Raw genomic sequence first — 24,617 nt, 5'->3', positions numbered from 1 at the left:
AAGATTGTTATTGCCTCGGCAACAAATTGCCTGTGTATCATGGGCATGGTAAAAGAACAATTTACACCACGGGTCTCATACATTGAGAGCAAAATTCTCCCAAGGCCCTCTGAGGTGAAATGTACAGAAACTGAAAATAACATTGTGTTCATTATACAATGAAACCTTTTATAAGAGAAAGAGAAAGACACACGGAGGTTTATTGACCTCAAGAAAGAAAGTTATCAAGAAAGCCTGTAAAAGTGAATTCTGAGGACAGTATTGGAAAAACAAGTCCATCTCTATCTACCAGTTTAAATGAAACAATACCGATGCCACTTTTACTGAATAGAAACATGGAACAACCTTTGTTCTGGAATTGTTTTCAATTAAAGATAAACTAGACTTCATGTTCTTGAAAGTGAAATCCATTCAATCAAATGCTGGTGGTCAATGAGACCTGATGTTGACTTCTTGACAGAAGCCACTTTCACAAGCAGCAGTTCAAGATGACATAGGCAATTTCTGTGCAACAATGTCAATACATTTTGGTCATCCCGATTCGGGTTGCGATTGCTTTGACAAAATGCGCTCCACTGCATCTCTCTAATATGTTTCTGAGGAACTCAGGCCGAGGCAAAGGGAAAGCGAAGTTGGATCATTTTCGGATCTTTCTTATTTTGATTGTGCTGTTTTTACATGGCCACAGTGTGCTGAAAAAATGATATGCCTAACCCATTTACAGCAGACTCAAAATAAATGAAAAATACGCTTGAAGCATGTAATTAGAACAAGGGTTAAAATACTGATGAATTAATCATCACAGTGTGTTGTCATTAGAATGTATTGTCATTAAATAGGCAATTAAGGGTTGTTGAATGATGAATAACAGACAAGCTAAATATGTTATCTCAAAATGTTGCATAATGGATGCTTGGTCTGTTGCCAACATTGCCCACATTCCTACAATGCCACCCCTTGTAATTATTGGTCATTAAATGCCCCCTACCCTTGCTGAACACACCCATGGGTGCGTAAGGAATAGCTTGTATGCGGAAGTGAATTGATTAGCGCAATGGGAAAAGGATCTTGTGTTCACACACACGCTAATGCCAAATTGGCTGGCAATTAATGAAGAAGTGGCTGTTTAAACAATAGGAGAGGAGCTATGCTGGGAGTAGAACTGCTGGTGCACCATCGCCAGCCATAAAGAAGAGCGTGCCACGCAGCTAGTCAAGGGGGAGGGGGGAGGGGGGTTAGAGAGGGGAGTTTAACTCCTATTAGTGGGACAATAGGCCCAGCCCTGCAACGTCAGTCCCCAAATCCACACAGCCCCCTGACCCAGCACCCCCAATCCTCAATCCCAGCTGGGCCCAGGAATCAGTCCCCAATACTTATACAGACCTATCTTCCCCCCTCCCCTCCATCCATTATGCCTGCCTGCCTGCCTGCCTGCATGGGCCTAATTCAGTAGACATCATCTGTGCCTATCCCTCTGCTATGATGAAGAGTGAAGGAGGCTAGTGAAGGAAAATATGAAAGGAGAGAGGGAGAGCTGCTGGCTATAGCAATATCCACTGGTAATAAAGGCATGTTTATGCCTATACCAGAGGGTCTTCCTGTGGTACGACTTGAGCTGATAATACAACTAAGCCTTTAGCATTCTATGCTTATTATAGCATGGTCATTGATCTTATCCATTTCACCTAATGGAGCTTATTAACACTAAAAATGTGAGAAAGCTCTGTGAATACAGTGAAGCACACATAAAAGATGTTCATTTTCACTATGGCATCCTTCTATTTCCGAAGCCGGCCTCTCCCCTTCATGCAGGGGTTCCCAGGGTTAGGGAGAGGGGATAGTATGGGACGAGTCAATTAAGGATTCTGCAAATCACTTGCAACTGGGCTTGACTCACTAGCAGCAGCCCCCCCCCCCACACACACAAAAACATACAAACCGACACAGGGAAAAATATAGAGAGGACGCAACCAATGAAGGGATTTACTTGTGTTTGCCTTCTCTGCCTCGACCCTGAACCCCCTTTTCATCGTCCTGGGGGGCTTAGCCACCTTCACGCCACAGTCACAATGGAAACTGTGAAGTTCACTGCCAAGTCTGAGGCGACAATAAACAATGAAGGGACTGGGGTAGGGGGCTGCTTTGGTGACCGAATGCAAGCTGTCCTCCGCCCGGCCCCCTCAGTCCCCTCACCCAACTCTCTCATGACCTTTTAGGGGCTGGGGTCACAATCTGGGGCTGAGGGGTAGAGATTTGGGATTTTGTGGGGATGGAGTGTGAGGGAAAGCTAGGGGGATGGGGCCGGGGGTCCCTGTCCTCAGTGTTCTGGATAGCCCCCCTTCTGCTTATTATGAGCACCCAGATGGGTGGTGAATTTATCCCTAAACTTAACACTTAATCACACTCCGTGGCACAGGGGCGAATGCAGGGCTGCAGTGGTAAAGATGGGCTTTGCATTCTGACTGTGTGGAATACAGCTGGGAACTCATAAGGCACAGCTGAGCTTGGCTGCTTCTATATGGCATACATTGTTGATAAATAATATCATCATTCGCTTTATGCCTCTGATTTCAAGCAGAAATGAAACAAATCTACTACTAAAAACAAATTATTCAAGTTTCCTTCTTGAGCAACCCCAAAATAATGCTGTTTCCAGCACTCTCACCCCTCAAAGCAACACAATTTGACATCAGTCTTAGTCCCTTCTTCTTACATTACTCTCTCCCTCTATCCCCAGCATGGAAGTCCCCAGATATCTCTAATCCAATATGTCCCCACAGAAGATCTGACACGCAGCTAATCTTTAGTTACCGTGACCGACATCTCACTCTCTGTACATCCCCCAGCATTGCATCCCCAAGTATTCCATTATCCACTGCTACCCCTTACATCAGATGTTAAGCTTGACTGGGTGTCTCTGGGTAGTGCAAGCAGTCGTTCTGAACTTCAAAGACCTGGGGCCCAAGCTTCTCAGCTGTGTCAGGCAGTGTGACTTGGGGCCTGTTCTAAGACGCCAGGCCAGAGTGACTTAAGCTTCGACCTGGTCCTGGGTCATAGTATTGAAATCCAGAATTGATCTATTTTGCAAAGCAGATATGAAGAAGATTGTAAAATAAGTTATGTTTTCGAAGGGTTTGAGATTGCTTGTACTGCGGCTGCTTGTTTGACATGCATCCATGTGTGCATTGATTTGTTATGGTGAGTGAATGAGGACCCAAAAGCGAACTAACTTAAACAGAGCTTCTTTAATAACCAAACATAGGTAGGCTCAGATAGACCGGCAGATTCCGACAGGACAGGACAAGGTTACAGCAAACATGACGATAGTCTGGCTCAGGCATGAAACACAAACAAGAATCCGACAAGGACAGGAACAGAAACAGAGAGAGATATAGGGACCTAATCAGAGGGAAAAAGGGAACAGGTGGGAAACGGGGTGAATGGGTAGTTAGAGGAGACAAGGAACAGCTGGGAGAAAGCGGGGGAGAAAAGGTAACCTAACAACGACCAGCAGAGGGAGACAGGGTGAAGGGAAAGGACAGAGACAAGACACAACATGACAGTACCCCCCCACTCACCGAGCGCCTCCTGGCGCACTCGAGGAGGAAACCTGGCGGCAACGGAGGAAATCCTCGATCAGCGCACGGTCCAGCACGTCCCGAGAGGGAACCCAACTCCTCTCCTCAGGACCGTACCCCTCCCAATCGACAAGGTACTGGTGACCACGGCCCCGAGGACGCATGTCCAAAATCCTGCGGACCCTGTAGATGGGTGCGCCCTCGACAAGGATGGGGGGGGGGGGGGAAGACGAGCGGGGGCGCGAAGAACGGGCTTAATACAGGAGACATGGAAGACCGGGTGGACGCGACGAAGGTATCGCGGAAGAAGAAGTCGAACTGCGACAGGATTAATGACCCGAGAAATACGGAACGGACCAATGAACCGCGGGGTCAACTTGCGAGAAGCCGTCTTAAGGGGAAGGTTCTGAGTGGAGAGCCAAACTCTCTGACCGCGACAATATCTAGGACTCTTAGTTCTACGCTTATTAGCAGCCCTCACAGTCTGCGCCCTATAACGGCAAAGTGCAGACCTGACCCTCTTCCAGGTGCGCTCGCAACGTTGGACAAAAGCCTGAGCGGAGGGGACGCTGGACTCGGCGAACTGAGATGAGAACAGCGGAGGCTGGTACCCGAGGCTACTCTGAAAAGGAGATAGCCCGGTCGCAGACGAAGGAAGCGAGTTGTGGGCGTATTCTGCCCAGGGGAGCTGTTCTGACCAAGACGCAGGGTTGCGAAAAGAAAGACTGCGTAAGATGCGACCAATAGTCTGATTGGCCCGTTCTGCTTGACCGTTAGACTGGGGGTGAAAGCCGGAAGAGAGACTGACGGAAGCCCCAATCAAACGGCAAAACTCCCTCCAAAATTGAGACGTGAATTGCGGACCTCTGTCCGAAACGACGTCTGACGGAAGGCCATGAATTCTGAAAACATTCTCGATGATGATTTGTGCCGTCTCTTTAGCAGAAGGAAGCTTAGCAAGGGGAATGAAATGAGCCGCCTTAGAGAACCTATCGACAACCGTAAGAATAACAGTCTTCCCCGCTGACGAAGGCAGTCCGGTGACAAAATCTAAGGCGATGTGAGACCACGGTCGAGAGGGAATAGGAAGCGGCCTGAGACGGCCGGCAGGAGGAGAGTTACCGGACTTAGTCTGCGCGCAGACCGAACAAGCAGCCACGAAACGACGCGTGTCATGCTCCCGGGTGGGCCACCAAAAACGCTGGCGAATGGAAGCAAGCGTACCCCGAACGCCAGGGTGGCCGGCTAACTTGGCAGAGTGAGCCCACTGAAGAACGGCCAGACGAGTAGGAACGGGAACGAAAAGAAGGTTCCTAGGACAAGCGCGCGGCGACGGAGTGTGAGTGAGCGCTTGTTTTACCTGCCTCTCAATTCCCCAGACAGTCAACCCGACAACACGCCCCTCAGGGAGAATCCCCTCGGGGTCAGTGGAGGCTACTGAAGAACTGAAGAGACGAGACAAAGCATCAGGCTTGGTGTTCTTAGAGCCCGGACGATAAGAAATCACGAACTCGAAACGAGCGAAAAACAGCGCCCAACGCGCCTGACGCGCATTAAGTCGTTTGGCAGAACGGATGTACTCAAGGTTCCTATGGTCAGTCCAAACGACAAAAGGAACGGTCGCCCCCTCCAACCACTGTCGCCATTCGCCTAGGGCTAACCGGATGGCGAGCAGTTCGCGGTTACCCACATCATAGTTACGTTCCGACGGCGACAGGCGATGAGAAAAATACGCGCATGGGTGGACCTTGTCGTCAGAGAGGGAGCGCTGAGAAAGAATGGCTCCCACGCCCACCTCTGACGCGTCAACCTCGACAACGAACTGTCTAGAGACGTCAGGTGTAACAAGGATAGGAGCGGATGTAAAACGATTCTTGAGGAGATCAAAAGCTCCCTGGGCGGAAACGGACCACTTAAAGCACGTCTTGACAGAAGTAAGGGCTGTGAGAGGAGCTGCCACCTGACCGAAATTACGGATGAAACGACGATAGAAGTTCGCGAAGCCGAGAAAGCGCTGCAGCTCGACGCGTGACTTAGGGACGGGCCAATCAATGACAGCTTGGACCTTAGCGGGATCCATCTTAATGCCTTCAGCGGAAATAACAGAACCGAGAAATGTGACGGAGGAGGCATGAAAAGTGCACTTCTCAGCCTTCACAAAAAGACAATTCTCTAAAAGGCGCTGGAGGACACGTCGAACGTGCTGAACATGAATCTGGAGTGACGGTGAAAAAATCAGGATATCGTCAAGGTAAACGAAAACAAAGATGTTCAGCATGTCTCTCAGGACATCATTGACTAATGCCTGAAAGACAGCTGGAGCGTTAGCGAGGCCGAAAGGAAGAACCCGGTATTCAAAGTGCCCTAACGGAGTGTTAAACGCCGTCTTCCACTCGTCCCCCTCCCTGATGCGCACGAGATGGTAAGCGTTACGAAGGTCCAACTTAGTGAAAAACCTGGCTCCCTGCAGGATCTCGAAGGCTGAAGACATAAGAGGAAGCGGATAACGATTCTTCACTGTTATGTCATTCAGCCCTCGATAATCTATGCAGGGGCGCAGAGACCCGTCCTTCTTTTTGACAAAAAAAAACCCCGCTCCGGCGGGAGAGGAGGAGGGGACTATGGTACCGGCGTCAAGAGCTACAGACAAATAATCTTCGAGAGCCTTACGTTCGGGAGCCGACAGAGAGTATAGTCTACCCCGGGGGGGGGTGGTTCCCGGAAGGAGATCAATACTACAATCATACGACCGGTGTGGAGGAAGAGAGGTGGCCCTGGACCGACTGAACACCGTGCGCAGATCGTGATATTCCTCCGGCACCCCTGTCAAATCACCAGGCTCCTCCTGTGAAGAAGAGACAGAGGAAACAGGAGGGATAGCAGACATTAAACATTTCACATGACAAGAGACGTTCCAGGAGAGGATAGAATTACTAGACCAATTAATGGAAGGATTATGACAAACTAGCCAGGGATGGCCCAAAACAACAGGTGTAAAAGGTGAACGAAAAATTAAAAAAGAAATGGTTTCACTATGATTACCAGAAACAGTGAGGGTTAAAGGTAGCGTCTCACGCTGAATCCTGGGGAGAGGACTACCATCCAGGGCGAACAAGGCCGTGGGCTCCTTTAACTGTCTGAGAGGAATGTCATGTTCCCGAGCCCAGGTCTCGTCCATAAAACAGCCCTCCGCCCCAGAGTCTATTAAGGCACTGCAGGAAGCTGACGAACCGGTCCAGCGTAGATGGACCGACAAGGTAGTGCAGGATCTTGAAGGAGAGACAGGAGTAGTAGCGCTCACCAGTAGCCCTCCGCTTACTGACGAGCTCTGGCCTTTTACTGGACATGAAGTGACAAAATGACCAGCGGAACCGCAATAGAGACAGAGGCGGTTGGTGATTCTCCGTTCCCTCTCCTTAGTCGAGATGCGGATACCTCCCAGCTGCATGGGCTCAGCACCCGAGCCGGCAGAGGAAGATGGTAGTGATGCGGAGAGGGGGGCGACGGAGAGCGCGAGCTCCTTTCCACGAGCTCGGTGACGAAGATCAACCCGTCGCTCAATGCGAATAGCGAGTTCAATCAAGGAATCCACGCTGGAAGGAACCTCCCGGGAGAGAATCTCATCCTTTACCTCTGCGCGGAGACCCTCCAGAAGACGAGCGAGCAAGGCCGGCTCGTTCCAGCCACTGGAGACAGCAAGAGTGCGAAACTCAATAGAGTAGTCTGTTATGGATCGATTGCCTTGACATAGGGAAGACAGGGCCCTGGAAGCCTCCTCCCCAAAAACAGATCGATCAAAAACCCGTATCATCTCCTCCTTAAAGTCCTGATACTGGTTAGTACACTCAGCCCTTGCCTCCCAGATTGCCGTGCCCCACTCACGAGCCCGTCCAATAAGGAGAGATATGACGTAGGCGACACGAGCAGTGCTCCTGGAGTAAGTGTTGGGCTGGAGAGAAAACACAATATCACACTGGGTGAGGAACGAGCGGCATTCAGTGGGCTCCCCAGAGTAACACGGCGGGTTATTGATTCTGGGCTCCGGAGATTCGAAAGCCCTGGAAGTGGCCGGTGGATCGAGGCGGAGATGGTGAACCTGTTCTGTGAGGTTGGAGACTTGGGTGGCCAGGGTCTCAACGGCATGTCGAGCAGCAGACACTTCCTGCTCGTGTCTGCCTAGCATCGCTCCCTGGATCCCGACGGCTGAGTGGAGAGGATCCGAAGTCGCTGGGTCCATTCTTGGTCGGATTCTTCTGTTATGGTGAGTGAATGAGGACCCAAAAGCGAACTAACTTAAACAGAGCTTCTTTAATAACCAAACATAGGTAGGCTCAGATAGACCGGCAGATTCCGACAGGACAGGACAAGGTTACAGCAAACATGACGATAGTCTGGCTCAGGCATGAAACACAAACAAGAATCCGACAAGGACAGGAACAGAAACAGAGAGAGATATAGGGACCTAATCAGAGGGAAAAAGGGAACAGGTGGGAAACGGGGTGAATGGGTAGTTAGAGGAGACAAGGAACAGCTGGGAGAAAGCGGGGGAGAAAAGGTAACCTAACAACGACCAGCAGAGGGAGACAGGGTGAAGGGAAAGGACAGAGACAAGACACAACATGACATGATTGTGTAAATGATGGACTTTTACCCAGAATGGCCCATGCACTCATATCATATAAAGTTGTTGGAAGGTGCAGGTGATTGAGAATAATTGTATGTCAGTGATTAAAAGGTGTATAACCAGAATCTAAATGTAATGATCAGGTATCTACTGGAGCGAGAAGATATCTTCATTTAGATTAAGATGCTTTAAGGATCAGTCCTGTGGATGCACAGCTATGCTGTGAATAGACTGTAGTTTCTGGTTAGTTGTTATTTGTTACAGAGGGAGTCAATAGAGGTGGATTAATGGGAAAAGGGGGAGGGATTAAATGGAGTAAAGGGAGGCTAATTGGACAAACAAAAAAACAACTGGAGGCAGTGGAGATTACACAGCATGTGTTGGAGCAGAGCCAAGAGCTGGAGTTTAGACTGGGTCTCCCAGAATGGGCTGATGTGGGAGAGGGGGCTATGGGAGAGGACTATGGCGAGGATGGGAAGACTATGGATGGATGGGGGGAAGGAGTTGGGAAAGAAAGAGCAGCTGTCTGGCGTGTTTTGGTGGGATGTTTGACGGTTGCAGAGGTTTGCTATGGTCGGCAGTGTTGATGTTTGTTGTGTCTGGGTAGTGTGTATTGTTGTTCTTCGGAAGGGTCACAGGGTCAGGGGATCCAGACGTCACACGCTACAATTCCACAGCTCGCCACGTAAACATAAGAGACAGAAAATGAACTGAACCTTTTCTTCGTCTCAGCATCTCTCCTTTTTTATCTTGAACAGCTGGGAAAGGTGGATTGGTCTTTAGAATGGGTCAGGGGAAAGAGAGAGGTTTAAAAATCAAGGGGAACAGAAGGGGTATCGCCAAATGGTGTGTGTAATTGGGGGACGAGCGTGTCGACGGAATCGGTGACGGGGTTCGATGTAGTGTGAGAGATGGGGGTGGCATGGGAAAGTCACCTCCAAGTTCAATTTAAAAAGGGGAGAGGGGGACAGGGGGGTGCAGTAGAGTGGAGAGGGGGGCAGATGTTCTCATCTGAGTGGGCGATGACTAAAGGGGACAGAGGGGGAGAGGGGTGTGTGGGGGGGCTATCACTAGTCATCCAACCAGACTCCATTGAAGTCATCCAAACTTGACCCCTAACCCCTCTCTCTCTCCCCTTCTTCCCACTTCTTGCATTGTTCAGGCCCTCTCTTGCATCAATGGCTCCATGGCATTCGGCACTATTGTAAGGCAGTTTTGGGAATTAATTGTGTTTGCGTGTGGGGGAAGGAGGGGGGGGCACTGTGAAAGGCAGAATAGGATGGGGGGTGGAGGTAACTAACAGAGCTATCAATCAGGCTGGAGGAAAGTCAAGTGCAAGTTCACCCTTCTGAAAACTACCCAAACAGACTCCTCTGAAGACATTATCTTTGCTCCCCTCCCTCTGCGCTGTTGTTTCTCACTTTTTCAGTCCAATATCCCCCCTCTCTCTCTCTCTCTCTCTCTCTCTCTCTCTCTCACACACACACACACACACACACACACACACACACACACACACACACACACACACACACACGCACACACACACACACACGCACACACACATGTCTGGAGAATGAAGCTGTCACCAGTGCACACAGTGTGTGGTGCTCACCACTGAGAGAGGCAGTCTGACTTTTCACAGGGTCTCATTGTGGGGTAGAGTTAGGGCTTCAGGCTGTCTGCTCTTGCTCAATGAAACTGGCCATTTATCAGTGTGTGATTCCCAGCCTAGCGCTATAAACCCAGCCAAGCAGTAATCCAGCGTCCTCTTTTTCCCCTCTTAATCTCTCATTAACAACCCTGTTATTCAGCGGTAATTATGGTGTTATTAAGAACACAAGGGCCTGGATTATGTCCAACATCTAGTTGGGCAGAGATGCACAACTTGGTTTACAAAGTTTGGGTCTTTACATTTTTTTTTTAACTTAACCTTTACTTGATATTTCAATATAAAGGAGCTGTAGGGCAAGAGGAATAATGGAAAATACATTAAACAAGATACAAAATGCCAGTAGAGAATGGGTCGTAATGGTAGATTCCTCAAGAACTCTAAAACACACTGTTTATTTCTAATAAATCTATCCACCAAGAAAGGTGCTTCACAATATTTCCCCAGAACCAGATGGCCATATATTGTCGGTATCGGAATCTCCTAAACTTGCTAACTATCTAGGAGCTATATTTTACAATGGTGATCTAACACTGTGATATGTGCTTAAGGCACTACACAAAACCGATAGATAGGTTGTTAACAGAGAATAATTTATGAAAAAAGTCCACTTAAATCGACGATATCAGCACTTGGGTGGCTTCATCAGCCATCTTTCAGTGTCTTCCTCCCTCCTCCCCCCACCTTAACGTTGAGTGGGCATCGTAAAATGTGGTCTTCAATTCGTTCATGACTCTATAAACGGAGGAGCACCACCCCTGGCCCTTCTCTGCTTCTTGAGGTTAACATTGTAAAGCCTGCAGGCAGGGAGAGTTTCAACCTCTGGCCCCCTGAAGGCTCTGTACTGGAATCAATGATTGATTGGTGTAGTAGTGTAATAGTAGGTGATAGGTCATATTCCTATGTCGGTTCAGTTTCAAGAGTATTTTTGTGTGTGTGTGTGTGTGTGTGTGTATGTCATCATTATTATCATCCTCATTCTCATCTTCATCATTGTCATTTTTCAACAGCCCTCTTACTTTCATCATTGTCCTCTTCTTCATCATCAACACCACCACCACCACCACCACCACCATCATCATCAGATGCTCCATTCTGTCCTGAGGATCTCCCTTGTCAACTTCATCAGCCCTCTTACCTCCATCATCTTCATCCTTATCATCATCTAAATGGAGGAGAACTTCAGCAGTACCTGACCTCCCATGCTCCTCTTCTCTCTCCCAGTGTTGGGCAGAGCCTCTGAGCTGGCCTTCCTGAAGGAGCCCAATGATGTCATCGCCGTGCGTGACCGGCCCCTGATGCTGGACTGCCAAGTAGAAGGGGAGGGTCCTATCTCTGTGATGTGGCGGCGCAATGGAGTGTCCGTTCCCACTGGGCCGAAGGCTAGCGTGTTGGCCAACGGAACTCTGCTGATCAAGAGCTTCCAGAAGAGGAGAGAGAGCAACGAGACGGACGCTGGGGAGTATGCCTGTGCTGCCCAGAACCACTATGGCATGTTGATCAGCCGCAAGGCCAGGGTTCAGCTGGCATGTAAGTTACACACACACCACAGACACGCACAGGCACATATACATATTGGAGTGCTCACACACACACACATTAGTAGTCATATATAAGACAGATGATACACATACTGTATACTGTACACATCTGTTACACATTACATGGCATGCAGAAGTTATATGGAAACTCTTTGAAATAGCTAGCAAGCCATTGAAGTGAACATAGCATCTCACATAAACCGGCTCCCATGCTGGTCAAGACATTCTTTATGTGTGTTCATTCATTTGATACTACCCATTGTGCCTTTAAATCATACCTGTCTGCTTTAATCCTCCCTTCCCACCCCTTCCTCCATTATTTGACCAGCCCCCCAGTTGGGACTGAACATTAATAACCACAGCACCTCCCCCCACTCTAAACCCCCCACTGAGTGGACAACCTTTCATTCACTCACTCCCCTGACCCCTCCCTCTGGCCAAATAAAACCAGAACTGGGCTGTTGGGGGTTGGGAGGTGCAGGGGGTTGTGGGTAAACCAGCAGGATTATGGCTCTTGGGAGGATTGGTGGTGCTCCCCTCAGGGAAAGGGGTTACCATGGAGATTCACAACGGCAAAACGCCCTACCCGTATTGATTACAAAATCCCATAGGTTGTTGGGCAGTTGTTCTAAGCCTATCAGAAAGACCTGTCTCCAGGGACTTTGTTGTTTTCAGGTTCTAGGACATTGAAAACTGTCTTGGATATGTCTATTTAAAATCTCTGATCTATTTTCTCTCACACACAGCTCTCCCTAAGTTCCACATACACCCAGAGTCCATGTCGGTGGATGAGGGTGGCGTTGCCAGATTGACCTGCCAGGTGAACGGAATCCCAGAGGCCAGCATCTCCTGGGAGAAAAACAGAACTGCTGTGAATACTGACGATAACAGGTAACACATGGATACACACACACACACACACACACACACACACACACACACACACACACACACACACACACACACACACACACACACACACACACACACACACACACACACACACACACACACACACACACACACTATAATTCTCCTTTCCTGTATTCAGGTACACCATCCTGCCCACAGGGATCCTGCAGATAACCGGTGTAAGGCGGGCTGACAGTGGTGTGTATCGCTGCGTAGCCACCAACATCGCTAACACTCGCTACAGTCACGAGGCCCAGCTCACTGTCACTGGTAAGAGAAGCTGTCCTTTCTGAGTGTGTATGTGTCTGCTAATGTGTTGTTACCATGCTGTGTTGTAATGTGTTGCTGCCTTGCTATGTTGTTGTCTTATGTCTCTCATTTATGTAGTGTTGTGGTGTCTCTCTTGTTGTGATGTGTGTTTTGTCCTATATTTCTATTTATTTATTTATTTTTAATCCCAGCCCTGTCCCTGCAGGAGACCTTTTTCCTTTTGGTAGGCAGTCATTGTAAATAAGAATTTGTTCTTAACTGACTTGCCTAGTTAAATAAAGGCTACATTTTTTAAATTGAAATAATAACAAATATGCCCATAGATTTGTGCATTTACTGTATTTTTGCCTCTTCACCATTTCCTGTCTTCTCTCTCTCTCACACTGTCTCTCTCTCTCTCTCTCTCTCTGTCTCTCTCTCTCTCTCTCTCTCTCTCTCGCGCGCTCTCTCTCTCTCTCTCTCTCTCTCTCTCGCTCTCTCTCTCTCTCTCTCTCTCTCTCTCTCTCTCTCTCTCTCTCTCTCTCTCTCTCTCTCTCTCTACAGTGGCAGCTCCACGCATCTACAAGGAGCCGGTGATTCTGTCGGGTCCTCAGAACCTGACCATCACTGTGCACCAGACCGCCATCTTGGAGTGCATCGCCACTGGCAACCCTCGACCCATCGTGTCCTGGAGTCGGCTGGGTAGGGCTGTGCTCCCTCTCACTCTACATCACTGTCCCCTCTCACACACCCTACATCACTGTCCAAACCCAATACCAGATCCTTCTACCACAGAGAGTATTGTCTCATAACATCAATTTGTTATCGCTAACAGGTCAAATCAATTTGTTATTGTCACCTTTGTGACACCTTTTAGGATTACAGAAGTGACAGCAAACATACACATGATATAAGACTTCAATGTGGCCTTGGTAGTCGGACATTGACTGAATGCTGCCTTAATATTGTTGAGTAGTTCTGTGCTAAATAGATCATCTCCATGTTTGCTACAGATGAGACCTTCAGCTCTTTAACTCTCCCCTCTTTCTCTTTATCTCTCTCTTCTCCTCCAGACGGGCGCTCGATCGGGGTGGAGGGTATCCAGGTGCTGGGTACGGGGAACCTGATGATCTCAGATGCCAACTTGCAACACTCTGGGGTATACGTGTGCTCTGCTAACCGCCCTGGCACCAGGATGAGGCGTACTGCGCTGGGCAGACTGGTGGTGCAGGGTGAGTCGTAGTACCCATCAATCTCACACCTAACACACTAGTATTAACCCTCACACCCCAAGCACACACAATGCAATATTGGCTTTGTTGATACAGCACTTTTCAGATCTCCCACCCCAATATGTATCCCCCACCCACCATTACCAGCCTCCAGGAAACCACTCAAGCATCATCTCAACAGACCGGTGTCTCCCAGGCCTATGCTGAATGCACCCCTAGCCCCTACCTCGAAAACACTCCTCTAGATCTGAAATGAGTTGATAGGTAGAAAAAACATGTTAGACATTCCACCCAGCCAATCAGGAGACAAGTTGAAGCTATTAGCATCTGGTTGAACCCTATGTGATCTTTCCAGATCTACAGAAGAGGCTGGGGGTCAATTTGGAAATTCATCTCAAGTCTCCCTCAGGGGAACACCTCACTCTCCCAGAGCTCTGTTTTGGGGGGTAGAGATAGGGGGAGGGATGGGGAGATGGAGGGAGAGAGGTAATAAGCAGGATGGAGGATGGTGGGGATGCTGGGGTTATTTTAGGAAGGTCAGGTCAGGTTAACCTTTGGTAGATTTCACAATGACCTTAAGGGTGAACTGACATCCCCCAACTCTTCTGGTCACCTTTGACCCCTTAGTGTTCTGCTTTTAGCCAACATTTTCTTTTGATATTGGCGTTGATATTGGGCTCCAGCTGGACAAAGATAAAGGAGGAGATACCGTTTATTGGTGACCCTCCCTTATATACCTACCTCTCTGCTCTACCTATTTTAGCTCATAATACCTTGTTTTATACTATAGCATCTTAATGGTGGTTCATCCCACGGATTCAACTCACAATTATGCTTACACAAATATAAACTGAGAGTAACACTCAAACACAAACACACTCAAATTTGAGTTTCAGAGTGAGTGTGTGTATGTGTTCATAGTTGGAGTGTTTAGTCAGGTGATACTTTCCTGTACATCAGTAATACACTGCCGAATGGCACAGTAGTACACACATTTGTACATGTATAATGGTAGCTGGTGTTAATGGTTGAGTCTATCTGCTTGTCCTCGCCACCCAACTCAATCAATCAATATCTGCTTTCTGTGTCTTTCAAAATCAGGATCTGGCATAGCACCCTTATTGGGCTTGGTGAATATATTCATTCATTTTTTTTGATTGACGTTGGAAAAGGAACAAAGAGCATAACTTGATTTGAAAACAAAGAGATCAAACCATCAATAGGTTTGGAGGAGTACAATTGCAGTCAGCGTTCATATGCAGATATGAATCGGTTTAGTTTCCCTCACTTTTTCATAACTTGATCAACACATGTATGTGTTGCATGTTACATGTATGTGTTGCATGTTACATGTGTGCGCTGTATGTTACAGTGTGGATACCATTTCTGCTCTTTCTAAAACCACTCATACAGTTAATGTGGGGGTAGATATCAACAATCCAGTCCATAATGTTAACACCATCTATATCAGGGACTCAGGCTATACCCAAATCTAACATCAATAAAACATACCATATGAATTATATTTAACTCAATCACTTGATATCTCACGTCAAATACCATCTGCCTCAATGTGCCTGAAAATCTCCCAAGTTCACTGATTCTACTTGAACTTGACCAGCCTTTACCTTCTGCAGACCTTTTCAGTCTTATGAAGTCAAGTTATGCATATTATGGGATGCCCTTTCAGACCTCATCTCCCTGGTTGCGTCTGCCTCCTGCCCCCCTCCCCAAACTAATTTGGGGTGCTGGCTGCTGGGGGTCATAAATTGGCTGCACCAGGGGACCGGACCACCTGACCAGGACAGATGCAGGCCACAGTTAGACAAAGGCTGCATAGCCACCATCTGTGGTGGCCATTAATGGACATTTTTGGAGGGTTTGATAATAAAACAATTGTGGAAAATCAAAACAAAAGAGGAGAATCAAGTTTGGAATGTTAAAGTGGAACTTGCAAACAAGCATTCTAAGAAGCCTTTTTAAACTTCAAATAGACTACAAGTGCATTGCAGGAAAGCTTTTCTGCCACCGGGTGATCAAATTAAGATCCTACATCTGTAGGTTGGCAGAGAGAAAAGGAGAGCTATAGGGAGAACAGATACAGAGTAAATTGTGAAACAGAGAACTGAAAAAAGACAAGATATAGAAACAGAATAAAACAGACAGTGCTAGCAAAGCCCAAGTGCCGGAGGAGGCGGAGCAGAGTGATGGTGCCAGAGTGAGGGATCACCTCTGACCTCCCACCCCTAACCCTCTTCCTGCAGGCCCTAAGGAAATGATGCATGAGATGGTTGGGGGTGGGGTTTAAGTTTTGGTGGCTGGGGGTGGGGCTATGATGGGGGTTTGGGTGCTATAGGCCTTTGATTGGCAGGCCTTGATGGAGCGAGACAGTCCCTGCTCCACCTCCCTGGCCTGTGGGGACACTTGTCTTTGTCACAGCTGCAGGCGACAGACACAGGCAAGGCCAAGTTCAGGGGACAGAGGCCACCGAGTGCCAGACAGACACACAGAAGGGCTCAGGACACAAAGGGACACGACAGCCATTGTGTGCTTGCAAAACAGCTTATTCTAAGGGACGTCTATGTGTAGGCCTACAGGCCATTCCCATGGCTTCTGGTTAGCATCCTCATGCATAGAGAAAGCCATGAGTCACTTTCATTCACACCTTCTGAATATGTGCATAATATTCCAGGGAAGATAGGACAATTCACTATTGCCATGTGGTGTTTGATTGGGACCTATGTGTCGTGAACTTTCTCATGATGGAAGTTATGTTCGATTTTAGCCACGTCATGGTCATCTCATTGTATTGTTCTGATTACACTGGAATCAGGTTTACAGATAGGGAAGCATATTCAGTATATTTCAGGTTTAGTTCTGTATGAGAAATGGTGTGAAACAGTTGAAAACCAATCTATGACTATGATTGGTTTTCATGATTGAGGACCTAAATGTGTGTGTGACCAGGATGCTGAAGTCGACAATATTCAATAAGAGTCACAGCAACATGCAGGAACACAGAAAACTCTAGATAGTCCAGCCACACCTTTGGTAGGCAAACAGCCAGACAGAGGGACAGGCAGACCCACATAAAAGCATTCACTGCAGGTTTCTCCTCTAGTTTACTGAAATAATAGGAACCACTAACCATCATTGAAATAACAGGGCTTGAATGCATCTCTACTCTAAATATATGGCCTCGCCCAAGTTCAAGTGTGAAGTGCACTGTAGCCCAGGAGAGAGAGATGCTAGAGGGTAGATTCATTACCCGAACTTCCCCCAAGTGCAGTAGTATGGAGCAGCTCCCATTCACTCTCACAATGGGAGCCATCTTTTTTGCTCTCAAATGAGCAAACCTGCACCCTCACCCTAACCACAGTCTCCCTTCTCCCCCTCTTCTCTACCCCATCGGTCCCTTCTGCAGAGAGGCAGGCTGGGACAGCTGGGGAGCTCTCTGCAAACAGAATGACAATGACAATGACCCTGACTGCCATTCTGTCACCAGGCTCTCACACACACCCACCATTGATTGAGTGGTTTACTCAAACTCAATTTCAGCTCTCCACACTGCTGGAGCTGAAGTGAAATACACACTTATTAAACACTTATTCTAGACTGTTTGGAGTACTCCTGTCAGTCTAGGCATAAGGAATTGGAAAGTTTGTTGCTGATGGATATGTCTAGAGCGCCATTTATGGAAGCTTACTGTTTCAACTTTCTTTAAACCAATTTTTGGCCATCAGGTGGATTTCTGTTCAGGAAATGGAAGAAAAACTGTTAGGGAGATTAAACGTGTTCCTGTGGTTATATAAAAACGTTTAACACAATTTGTTGTCATATCCAAGTTCTGCTACCCTGGGAACCCTAACAGATATATATCTCCTCGATATCCTCAAATCTCCACAAGATTAAACCAAGCATTTATGTTTATCTTTTCGGTACACAAGCTTTAGAGGCCCAGCTTGTATGTCATCTTTTATTTTCCTGTCCCTTGTTAATGCAAAGAGATTGAGGCCCAGCGCCTTGGTTAGAAAAATAATCCATCCCTGCCATTGATTGATGGCCACCCCAACCCCCCATGCCCCCAGCCCCTTCACCCCTACACCCCCCACCCCACCTCCCTCTCCTCTTGGTCCGCTTTTCCCAGAGTCCTGACAATGGATTTGTGAGCAGGCTAATTTTTACGAGGGGGGTGGGGGTAGTAGTAGATCAATGAGATGCGTGTGGAGGGGGGAGAGGCCTGAGGTTTTTGCACACAGACATTATGCCATTGTGGCAGCAAGACTGCCTCTGTGCCCCACCCTGTGTCCCTCTCCACTCGGGTGTCACGAGAGGGACGGACAGGGGTGTCGCTTTAATTTGGGGACGAGATGCTGCTGTCATGGATCATGAACTTGATTTTGGACTCCTTGTTTTGGCATATGCTCAGTTGGAGTCCGAGTCTGGACCTTAATGTTCTTATCTCGTTGGAGATGTGTTGGCTTTTCTGGTTTGGGGATTATTTGGGGATTTGGATTCAGAGGCAAACACTCATTCTGACCACAGAAAACACAGAACAGAATGAAATGTCATCCTTTTCAAGTTCTTTGAGTAACTTTCGACAATTTGAGCACAAACAGGGTATACAAAATATTGAGTGAACCCTAGAACTTAAATCAATATTGTATCTCTTGTACACTGTCCATTAGCCCAAACATAATTTTGGCAAATTGAGAGCTCATCTTAGTCTCAGACAGAATGGTCAGAATAATGTCAAATCCACCTGTGTCAAGTGCATTGCTTAAACATCTATGCTGCCCTCTACGGTGCTTTATAGTAATTGCAAGACGTAGGCAACACTGCACAGCCACTGAGCCCGATAATGGCAAGCAGTATCTCGTTCTCTATTCATCTCCCTTCGCACCCCCTCTCATTTAAATGAAATCGAAATAAACTACATAATGTAGATATTGCCAAGCAGACTTTGAGACAATACAAGATGGTGGAACATTCCATCACATACATTAATTACATAGCACGTAGCGAAATAGGAGAAGCTCACTCTCTTTTTATTTCTCTCTATTCCCAGCTCCTCCTGAGTTTTTGCAGTGGCCACAGTCTGTCTCCAGACCAGCAGGGAGCAGTGCAGTGTTCACCTGTATGGCCCAGGGAGTCCCCGAGCCTCACCTCATCTGGCTGAAGAACGGCAAAATCTTGACGCCTGGTGACAACGTCAAGCTCACAAACAATAACAGGTACAGTAGTTAGTATGCTTTTACTCATCTACATATACTTTTAGATCTGCAAATATAAGATTCAAATGAAACATTAAGTAATGTTATTAATAGATTCATTACACCACCATTATTAGTCACTCCAACTCCTAACAATACCCCCCCTTACAGCACGCTGGCGGTGACGCGCATCACCACGGATGACGAGGCCATCTACCAGTGTATTGCTGAGAACAGCGCTGGCACCAACCAGGCCAGTGCCCGCCTGGCCCTCACCCAGTCCACGGAGTTGCCCGAGGCCCCTCAGGACCTGACGGCCACGGCCCTGTCCCCCACCACTCTACAGCTCACCTGGGCCCAGCCTGCCCCAGAGGTCACCGACGGCATAATTGGATATGTGCTGCACATCCGCATGTTGGGCGGTAAGGAGGCTGTTATAATATAATACAACTTCATTGTCCAAAGTGAATCGTATATTTTTGCTTTCTTATGTAATTCATATGGAGAATTTAATTTAAAAAATCCAGACAGTTATGCATCTAGAGCTTCTAGTAATACTCTAGTAGTACACAAGACTGCCTCTTTTTAATACCTTCCTTTCACTTCCTGTTTGCTGTCCCCTCCAGAGCCAGACAGCAGAGAGCTGCAGGAGGCTGTCAGTAAGACCACCTTCCAGCATGACTTCACCACCCTGGAGCCTGCCACCACCTACTCCATCTACCTCAAGGCCTACTCCCCTCTGGGAGCCAGCCAGCAGTCCAGCACTGTGGTGGCTACAACACTAGGGGGCGGTACGTCATGTAGATGTCATGAAATGAGAGGAGATAAGCAGTTGCATATCAGAGTGACTAATTTCTCATACACCTATATTTGTATTTGTTCATCTCTTTTATTTTCCTCACCTTTCTATATTTGACTGTTTCTGCAAAATCTTTTAGTTTTTCACATTTTGTTTGTTTATTCGAAGCCTTTACTCATCTCTTTCCCTGTTCTCTATCTGTCTTCTCATGTTTGGAATTAAATTTGTATGTTAATCCGCTCATCCTCTCTGTCCCTCCCCTCTTTCCCCTCACAGTACCCAGTTCTCCCAGTTTCTTCACCAAGGTGCTGAACAAGACAGCCATGCAGGTGTTCTGGGAGCTGCCCAGTAAGTCGGGCAAGGTAGAGGGCTTCAAGCTGTCCTACCGCAAGGTCCCCCAGCCCAACTTCCAGGGGCAAGAAGTATTTCCCGGTCACATCAACACCCACACCATCTCCCATCTAGGTAAGTGATGAGGTAGCATACTACTAACCACTGTCACTGAAGGGTCTCAGATTGCAATGACTCACACAAAGCAGACATTTTCACAATGCAGAGTGCCGGTACTGGTACCAAAAGGACCTTTGAAATGGAATGAATGTAACTGTGTATTAGGGTGTCGCTTTCTATGGTTGATTTTCCTACCTGGCCATCTCTGTTTCAGAACCCACTGCTGTGTATGAGATCCAATTGGTGGCCTACAACGGCAATGGGGACGGCACTGCCAACAAGCGTCTGGTTTCACTGGCTGAGAGTGGTACCAGCGCCAAGACCAGCTCCGGTGAGACACAAACACTGACCTTTAAGCTGATTTAGGATCAGGACCCTATGTGTAACTGTCAGTGTAAAATGGTACTACACCAGGGGGCGATGTGGAGCAATGATGCTGTCTTGTTAGTATGTGTGTCAGGGGTACATTTAAAAGAAAAATGTATCTAGAGCAATTAGGGTTAAGTGCCTTGCTCGAGGACACATCAGCAGATTTTTCACCTAATCGGCTCAGGGATTTGAACCAGCGACCTTTCAGTTACTGGCCCAACACTAGAGTTGCAAAGAAAGGGTATATTACTTGAAACGTTCAAAGTTTACCAGTTGCCTGCCAGAATTTTTGGTAACTTTCAAGATTTATATGTCATTTATCACAAAGACATCTAGAGCTGTTGGATACTTTAGATTATCACAGATGTCCGTAGTTATCGGTGGCCCTCTCTCTGGCAATATCACATGTATATCACATCACAATATCACATCACAATATCACATGTAAAATAATTAAGTAAGGTGATTTAAAAAAATAAATATTGAATGACAAAGCTGTACAACATTATCCTAAATAAAAACTATCAACTTAGTGAATACCATTAGTAATATGAGGGTTTCATAATGAAATATCCTTTCTATATTTTTTTTACACACTTTTATTTATTTGACTATTTCAATATGTATTTGCTGTCAATGTTTTGGCGTCAGACTGGTGGCAGATGTGAAAAAAATTATTAGATTAGATTAGATGCTTTTTTTTTCATGAATTCAGCAATTTTTTTCATGAACCATATGGTCTATCTGCTAGAAACTCATGGAGAATATGGACACAGATATAAGAAATTAATACTATACATTAATATATATATATTTGTAAGTTATTCAAGTATACAGTAAATTACCAAAGTTACCATAGATTGCCATATGTTTTCTGTTAATTACCTAATTTGCTTTGGTAAATTACCAGTAGCTTTGCAACACTAGTCAGAGGATATATGTAAAAACATATACTCACCCTGGATAAGTGTGTCAGCTATATTATGAAAAGGTAAATGTAATGTAAATGTCACGACTTCCACCGAAGTTGTTCCCTCTCCTTGTTCGGGCGGTGTTCGGCGGTCGACGTCACCGGCTTTCTAGCTGCCACCGATCCATGTTTCATTTTTCCTTTGGTTTTGTCTGTTTTACACACCTGGTTCCCATCTCATGATTATGTTCCTTACTTAAACCTCTGGTTCCCCTTTCTGTTTTGTGCGTGATTGTCTTTCGTGTTTTGGAGTTCGTATCCTGTTTTGTATTTGTTTTATAACGGGATTTTTGTTCCGTTCTCGGATGGAGTAAATACAGTGGTTTTACTCTTACCTGTGTCCTGCGCCTGACTCCTTCGCTCTCCTCTAGATAGACTCTGACAGTAAATCTCTTTAGTTCATCTTTCGGATCACAGAAAGAACATCTCAGTGTGTGTCAAGTATATACACAAGGACAATATTTGCCTCATGATATTAAAGGTAAAGCAGATCGCTGTATCGACACTACAGATGGTGTGAGTCGTGGCACTTAAGCGTGTGTGTGTGTGCGTGTGTGCGTGCATTTGTGTGTGTGTATGTGTATCCCGCTACTGTTTTTCCAATAACAAAACCCATTTTTGGGCGTATTTGTCCAGGTGGGCAGAGCCCATGTAACTGCAAGCAGGAGGATGAGGGGTCCATGACTGGCATTGTGGTGGGAATCCACACTGGCATGGCATGTATCATTTTCTGTGTGCTGTTCCTCATGTTTGGCTACCGCCGCAGGTAAGCAAGCACTTTTTGGTATATAATAATAAAATATATAATAACAGAATATGTTTTGAATATGGTTTTAGTGTATTAACTTTGGATTTTAATGTGTACATTGCTTTATTTATTATTGCCTGGATATTGAGTCACTTTGACTCGAGGACATGGGTCTCATTCCATGTTTGAATGCTTCTATCCCCAGCTTCTTCTGCAGGAAGGGGACCCAAGATGGCTGGTCAGGGCCCCGAGGAGGAGAGAGGAACCAGCGGGCTGGCCCACCAAAAGAGGGGGTGATCCGCATGCCCGAGGTCATTGAATTAGTGCCTCAGGTAAGGAGCTGTAATATGCACAATTCTACACCATACACACTCACAGTTCTAGCTTTCTATGTCCTATGGAGCGATTAGTATGATAATAACCATCCTTCTCTTTTCTGCCTGTAGAGATGTGACTTTATCACTGCTCCAGTGATGGTTGTTAAGGGTCAAGCCCCCCAAGCGCAGTGCCAAGTCCTCATCGAGCAGCCCCCACCATGCCAGCCTGGCACAGGCACCGGCTAAAGCACCCAAACACCACTCCACTTACCTCCCCCAATCCCAGTCCCCTTACCCTGAGAAATGAATGGCTGTTCTATGGTTCCTCCACCTCACCTGCCCACCAACGCCTTAGCCATAGTCTGCCTATTGCAGCGTCCAGCCGTAGTTCTAGCAGTGAATGAGAGAGAGAGATTGAGAACGAAACTGAGAGTAAGAGATGATGTGTTGAGAACTTCTGTTGAATGTGCAATACCACAAAGGAAAACATTTATTTTATAATAGCTTCAAGTAAAAGTAGTACCAATGTAGTCATGAGTAACTATTGGGATGTTAGCCCTATTTCTGTCTTGTGTCTTTTACACCAAAGCTGAAAGCCTTATTTTAACATTTTATTTTTAGTTCCATGGAAATGTATTGATAGCCATGGAGGAAATGGGCACAGACCATTTATTATTCAAAATGACTCATTAGGTAAAATGCTGCTGGCTCATCTCTGAAGATAACTGCAATATTACTATATTCCTTATATTTTCAGTGTGGTATTGGACATTGTGCATCTTCTTAAAACCAAAACTCATAAATAGCTTCATTTTATGTCATTTTAAGTTAATGGCCAATGGTGCCATTTTCAGGTTCTGATAGATATACTGAGGCCTTTTACCAGTTTGAACAGTGAACGTGGCTCTCAGATGATTAGATGTTGAGCTTGAGTCAATGGATGAGATAGACTTTCTATCAGTCTTACATTGGGGCCAGTACCAAAGTGATTTCTCTGTTCAGCTTGTGATACAGTAGATATAGTGAATGTTTTCAGTCGCTTGGTGTTCTCTGGTTAGCGCCACAAGATTGCACCTCGGGGCTACGTAACGTGGTCAGCTTTAGCCTTGCCGAACCTGACTGAGTTGATTGTTTGACTGAGTTGATTGTTTGACTGAGTTGATTGTTTGACTGAGTTGATTGTTTGACTGAGTTGATTGTTTGACTGAGTTGATTGTCTCACCGTGTTAGCCTTGAGGCGGTCTGGGGTCGAGGGATCACAGATTCAGCCATTTTTGTTCAACCCCCTATCCCAAACTCTTTGTTAACTTTCTGCTCCCCCACCAAAACGTTTTACCTCCAAAGATAGCTACCTCAGCCTGACGAGAACGTCAGAGCTATCAAGGTAACCATTTTGCCTGTCGTGCTGCTGGTCAAGCATACCTACCTCAACCAAAAGGGTACTTCTGTGCCCCCTTTTCCTTTTCTTTTTGGGTGCCAATGCCAGTCCTGTGCCAGCTGCCACTCCTTGTGTTCAGAGGGTGGTACACTCTTTCGATTCCTTCCTGTCAAGAAAAGGAGGAGGCCTTGGATCGTGATTGAATGTCACTAGGCCCATCTTCTACCCAGAATGTAACTGGTTGGATCTGTGGGTTTGCCAGTTCACTTATGTTGTTTGACATTGTATAATTCCTGATCGCCGATGTTCTGCTTTAATCGCCTGCCTGCTTCTAATCCTGCTATTGGGACTCAACACCTTGTCCAAACCCTGAATGTCTGCCTTAATTTAAAGCGGTTCATTCAGAGTTGGGTCACTTCAGCTACTGATATGCAGTATGGAAGCACATGGATATGATTCAAGTACATATTCTACCTCAGACTCAGCAGCTTCACAAACAGGTGATGGAGAGACAACCATCATTGATGATGTCACAACAAGCTGTCTTGGAGCCCAGCTGTGGAGC

At 46.7% G+C, this 24,617-nt stretch overlaps 1 protein-coding gene across 1 annotated transcript; it reads left to right on the top strand.

Moving 5' to 3' along the window:
* Positions 1–11,076: 11,076 nt before the first annotated feature.
* On the top strand, positions 11,077–22,379 carry LOC139405850 (immunoglobulin superfamily DCC subclass member 3-like). The gene is made up of 11 exons (XM_071148286.1): positions 11,077–11,404; positions 12,162–12,306; positions 12,467–12,609; positions 13,141–13,278; positions 13,650–13,808; positions 18,877–19,042; positions 19,193–19,443; positions 19,648–19,812; positions 20,097–20,285; positions 20,485–20,595; positions 22,246–22,379. The coding sequence occupies exons 1-11, from the start codon at positions 11,077–11,079 to the stop codon at positions 22,377–22,379; spliced, it is 1,929 nt and encodes a 642-aa protein (XP_071004387.1).
* The last annotated feature ends 2,238 nt before the right edge of the window (positions 22,380–24,617 follow it).

Source organism: Oncorhynchus clarkii, chromosome 3, assembly GCF_045791955.1.
Source record: "Oncorhynchus clarkii lewisi isolate Uvic-CL-2024 chromosome 3, UVic_Ocla_1.0, whole genome shotgun sequence".
Lineage (NCBI taxonomy): Eukaryota > Metazoa > Chordata > Actinopteri > Salmoniformes > Salmonidae > Oncorhynchus > Oncorhynchus clarkii.
The sequence above is the reverse complement of the archived record's forward strand: the minus strand, read 5'-3'. Positions and strand labels throughout refer to the sequence as shown.

Coding starts and splice junctions, on each gene's coding strand:
- LOC139405850 (XM_071148286.1), top strand. CDS start 11,077: ATGCTCCTCTTCTCTCTCCCAGTGTTGGGCAGAGCCTCTGAGCTGGCC. Junction 13,279..13,649: donor CGTGTCCTGGAGTCGGCTGG/GTAGGGCTGTGC, acceptor CTTCTCCTCCAG/ACGGGCGCTCGATCGGGGTG. Junction 13,809..18,876: donor GGGCAGACTGGTGGTGCAGG/GTGAGTCGTAGT, acceptor CTCTATTCCCAG/CTCCTCCTGAGTTTTTGCAG.